Below are 5,666 nucleotides of genomic sequence, written 5' to 3' on the forward strand. Positions count from 1 at the left end.
CCTAGTCACAGCAATGTATGTACATTTCACCTTTTTATAAGCACTCATGTGGTTGTATTGAATGCTCACTGATGTTTTTTTGTACAAAATCTGTCATCGAGATTATTGCTTAACTTTTGCTCAGCTTTTTTATTTCTATGAATTAAGATTGTAAAAAAAATGTAACTGGATACTTTTGGTAATGCAAGCAAGGACTTGAACGAGAATAATAAATGAGGGTATTACTACTGTGAATTCAATGTCATTTTATTTTACACTTCAGAAACTAAAAGGCTTTAATGTAATATGATATCAAGATAAAGATCATTTCTTGTATCCATAACAGAACTGTACTGTTGATGTCAGTCTGAATCTTCCATGCTTATTTTATCCAGCAAGTTTATGATGTTCTGAAACATAAATAGTCTTTTGGTTTCAAGCTAAAAAAAAAAATAGCATTAATTGGTTCATGTATAGTTTGTCAGGTTACCTCTCTCCCAAATGCTTTCGCCATATCCGCTGCACCTGCTCCATACTACATTGGGGTGTAAATATAATTTTATCAGGAGAGTTATCAGTTCTCCTCTGCTCTGGTAGAATGTTTCATTGCACTCCTATATCATTAGGGTTGGGTATCGAGAATCGAGTATCGATTGGAACCGAGACTAACTTTTCGTTTTTCCCGGAATCGTTCAAAAGTTAAAATTTCGATTCCTGGTTTCTATTTTCACAGTCCGCTGAGCGGAAGAAGAAACCGCTGAACAACACCAACGAAGAAGCGTCTACCAGAAGTGTTGGCATAACCACGCGAGTCGAACATACCTTACGTCGGCGATCCAAAGTGTGGCTTCACTTTTCTAAAAATAACGAAATCTTGGCAAAATGCAAAATTTGTGACAAAAGGAGTATTTTTACAGAAGGAGTATTTCCTTCAGAAAGGCCGTTGGTTAGCAAGGTTAGCTAAACTTTTTTGACCCTGCCTCTTAAAAGAATCGGAATCGAGAATCGTTAGGAACCGGAATCGAAACAAGGAATCGCAATCGGAATCAGAATCGTTCAAATTCAAACGATACCCAACCCTATATATCATTTATGGATTATGAATATCATAATCTGACTGTTACCTTGTTCTTCAAATGGTGATCTGCCCCACTGTCAAGCAGAAGTTTCACCAGCTTAACATGGTTATTCAGCACAGCAACCTAAAAAATTACAATCAAAAGCCTGCAATAACGTAATCCATCTTGTCCATGACAATTCTAGTGGCTATTTTGATGATGAATACCATCAATGGTGTCTTGCCAGCCTTGTCACGGACGTTTACATCAGCTCCAGCATGGAGGAGGACAGAGGCCACCGCAGCGTTCCCACTGATGGCTGACACATGCATGAGAGGAGTCCAGAGAGACACTTTATCCATCACATCCACCTGTCAGAGGACAAAAACGCAGATGTTAAACTGACAAGGGTCTAACTCAACATTTGACAGAGAAGTAGGCCCTCCCAGATGGCTGTCAAAAGAGGTTTCATCTAAAATATCAGTGATAACTGGTCATAAATACTTCTTTTAAACTAAAAATAAGTTTACTTTCAGTCTACTTCTCACAAATATGCTTTAACCCTCTGAGACCGTGTGTGATTTCAACAAATATTTGAGTGATTCAATTTCCGATTTATTTTTTCATTTGTCTTTATGGTCCCATAACTTATTTTACATTCAGGTGACATCAATGCAACACAAATATGCTGAAAGTTCAATTTGTCCTGAAAAAAAAAGAGCTATGTCAATTGCCTGTGCACCAAAGGGTTGATGTTTTACAAGCTTTTTTAGTAAATAACACCAGACGGAAAATTAATTGTAAAAATACCCTTAGGTCTCAGGGGGTTAAACTACATTTAAGCATACTTAAAGCTGCAGTCCATAGGTTTTCCTCTTTTTCCTATTAGAAATCTGCAATTGCAGGCATTCGTGGAATTGTTAACTTTACGCGGGTTGTGCCTCGGCACGGAACAAATCTCCACCACCAACATCCTCACACGCAATATAGCTTGTTATATAGCTAAGTTGTTATTTTTGTTTGTTTTTGCGCTCAAAAAGTGTTATTGTCGTTTGATAAACTTAAGATTGAGCCACTGTAGTCATTTGGACTATTTTAACGATGTCTTTAATAACTTTTCGAGGCTGGCAAGTATCAATCCCTCAAGAAGCCTATGGACTAGTATGGAGGAGTGATCCAGCTCTCAGATTTCATCAAAAATATCTTAATTCGTGTTCCGATGATGAACGAAGGTCTTACGGGGTTGGAACAACATGAGGGTGAGTAAATACTGACAGAATTTTCATTTTTGGGTGAACTATCCCTTTAATAAAATTAACTTAAATAGGTACTTATATAATTTCTGCTATAAACCTACTTTAATGTATACTAACCTATGGTTCTTTCCATATGGTTCTATCACATCACATCACATCAAATGACTGAAAAATTGAACTCTGACCTCACAACCATCTTGGATCATGTATGTAATAACAGGCAGGTGTTCTCCATCCACAGCCCAGTGGAGCGGCGAGCATCCATCCGTGTCTCGAGACTGCCATGTTGACCCGCACTTACGCAGGTACTTCACCATATCCAGGTGACCAGAGTAACAGGCCTGCATTAGACTGAAAAAACAAAAACACATGCATAGATGAACAAAATTAAGTAGATGACATGAATGATTATGAAATGAAACTGCAGAGCTGCACTGAAAAGGCACACGCGAGCTCACCTGTTTCTTCCAGTGCTATCTCTCTTGTTAATATCAGCTCCGTGCTTCACCAAAATGTCTGCTAAGCTACAAACCAAACAGAAACTGATCTCAAGTAGAAATTTATGACATGATTGATTTTTTTTATCTCTCATGAAACATAGCAACTGGGACTAATGGGAGATTCAGTAGTTCGACGCTAGATTAGCTTTAGAAACATCAGACGCAAGTTTACCTGGTGAAACCTTTCTGTGCTGCTACCATGAGAGGGGTGAACCCCATTTTGTCATGAACATCCACATTGACCATTCTAAGGAGAGGAATTACATATGAGGTGTCACAAACAATATGTGAACTCGTATTTAAATCTCAGATTCATTCCAAACCTGTGTGGGTCAAATGTCCCCTTGATTACTTCAATGTTAGTACTAATATAGCATATGAAGAGGTGATTTTGTGGTCTTCCAGGTGGTCAGTGTGTCTCACCTTGACTGTAGCACTGTGGTCAGCTCCTGCTCATTCTCCCTGTTCAAAGCCTGGTGGAGGTTCTCCCCACTGAAAGGCTCTCCTGTGGTCACACACCATCAGAACATTGACCAAATACACTACCGTTGGTTGGTTGGTTAGATTTTTTTTAATGCCTCTTGATGTTGCCAAGGCTGCATTAAGTTACATACTCAGATACTAAATGTAAAAGTAATGCATTACTTTAGCATTTACTTGGGGGGGGGGGAGTAATCTGATTACATATATTGATATCAGTGTTGAAAAAAAGTTGTGCTGCTTAATAATTTTGTGAAATATTTTCATTAATTTTTTTTTAGGGATATACTTTGATTAAGTTTAAGTCTTCGACTAGAGGTAAAATCTCTCACGTTTGGTGAAGACAGAGACTACAGGGCTGAAGCTGAACTCCCCTGAAGGTCTGGTGACCATCAGTCTAAAACTGTAATGGGTGCTGGACTTCAATCCTTCTACAACATGCCGGGTGCTGTACCCTCTGTGATAAAACACCAAAACAGGGCTGTGTTGCTGAAAAGACAGTTTAAATATGGTAATAATTGAAGTGATAAATCAAAAAGAGATAGGGACACTGACATGTATATGGAGCTGAATGTGTGTGTTTTGGGGTCCATCTGTTCCACAGAGAAGTGGGTCCAGTGTTCAGGGGGGCCAGTTCGAGATTTGTTCTCTTCATTCAACCAGCTCATCTCGATACTGTGGTGACTGACCTTCCCAATCACAGGTGGCTGAGGGAGGTCTGGAGATTTTGCTGGAGAAACAGAAAGTAAGTGGCATGTTCTTAACATCATGTACATTGTTTGTATTAAAGTGAGGTTTGACTTTGATGTGAATTTTAGGCATATGTTTGTAGTCACTTCCAACATAGTTATGTTACTTTTTGTTAATCATACGCATGTTTTGACAAGGGCTGAAAACCAAACCAATCTGTGGTTAATATGCAGTTATTTGATACTGCAGCATCCATGGAATGATTTTGCTATTCAGGTGACATATAAACGCCAGCCTATGGTTTCATCTTAATAAAGGTCATGAATATCACGTAACATGCACCAAGAATAACTAACAGAAGATTGTTCCTGGATCAGTGATTGAGTTAAAAGATTATCCATTACTTTTTAATCACTGTTGCAGGAGAAAACTTTTTCTTTCCACAATCAAATGTAGCACAATTTTCCAAATACATAAATACATACAAGATGGATATGGATGGACATAAATACATGTATTATATCAAATATAAGAGAGCAAGAAAGGAACGTGTGGTATAAGAAAATTAATTTATTGAAGGTATTTTGTGGTGGTGTTGTTTTGAATAAACATAAAGCTTGTTCCTGGATTGGTGATGATAAGATTTTCCATTACTTTTTAATCACTGTTCCTGGAGAAAACTTGAGGATGTTTTTTTTTTTTTTTTTTTTTTAATGCAGCTCTTCATAAAGTATAAATAGGCTAAATATTTAAAATAAATATTATATTGTAAAATAAATATTTTTAGATTAATCAAATAGAGGAAAAAAAATATAGCCTATGGTATATAAAAAAATTATTGAAATCATTGTGTGGTGTTGTTTTGAATAAAGTTTGTCTGAAAAGGTTGTAAACAATTATATCAAGCATTACGTAACTTATTGCTGCCTGCAATTTTCATATTCTTTCTGTTTTCCTCTATGTAATTATAGGCTATTTTACAAGCGTAAACAAGTTTTTGATGAAATATGTTTTTGTGTGTTTATAAAATGGCGTGACAATAGTAACGTTAGCCACGAAACACAAATCAAATGTCTACCTGGGTTCATCGTCTCAGTCAGACTCAGTCCTTGTATCGAGAAATTCCCCACACGGAGGATGATAGGTCTGCTCTGCTGCCGCTGCTGCTGTGTGTGTGTGTGTGTGTGTGTGTGTGTGTGTGTGTGTGTTGTCTCTCTCACACACATCTGACTGCTAGCACCGTCGTCATGGTGACACATGACACAGTTGGTGGCGCTGCGCAATCTGTGTGAACCATTGCACTAAACATGAGTTTCCCAATTTCAGCAAATTGTTTTTGTTTTAAACATGAGAGCGAAGTAGCCACGGTTATCAAGACTGAACCTTGTTAATGTTGTTTACCCTGCACTAGTCACTTTCATCATTTGGGGATCTATCTATTGTGATGATGAGATTAATGACCACATGACTACTTAAAATCTCTGCCGCTGCGCGTCCCAGCGGTGATTCAATGCGCTCATGACGGACCGGTAAGACCGAATCGGTTCTTTTGAACAATTCATGTTAAAGAACTGGGTCAAAAAGATTCAGTAATTATTTTACCTCATCACGTGGTCCATAGTAAATTACATGATTATGCATGACCTTCTTTTTTTATATATATATTGCCTCACAATTTCTACCCAATAAAATATTCTATAGGC

The 5,666-nt window shown here is 37.7% G+C and overlaps 1 protein-coding gene across 1 annotated transcript; it reads right to left on the reverse strand.

The window, feature by feature from the left end:
* Positions 1-230: 230 nt before the first annotated feature.
* fank1 (fibronectin type III and ankyrin repeat domains 1) lies at positions 231-5,176 on the reverse strand. The gene is given in 12 exon segments (XM_039668276.2): positions 231-350; positions 353-389; positions 470-514; positions 1,104-1,181; positions 1,265-1,408; positions 2,479-2,644; positions 2,752-2,817; positions 2,966-3,040; positions 3,217-3,298; positions 3,606-3,730; positions 3,829-4,003; positions 5,042-5,176. Coding segments are annotated over 12 exon segments (1,050 nt in total). The 5' UTR covers positions 5,052-5,176; the 3' UTR covers positions 231-303.
* Between the last annotated feature and the right edge of the window lie 490 nt (positions 5,177-5,666).

Source organism: Pimephales promelas, chromosome 15, assembly GCF_988280905.1.
Source record: "Pimephales promelas chromosome 15, fPimPro1.hap1.1, whole genome shotgun sequence".
NCBI classification, from domain to species: domain Eukaryota; kingdom Metazoa; phylum Chordata; class Actinopteri; order Cypriniformes; family Leuciscidae; genus Pimephales; species Pimephales promelas.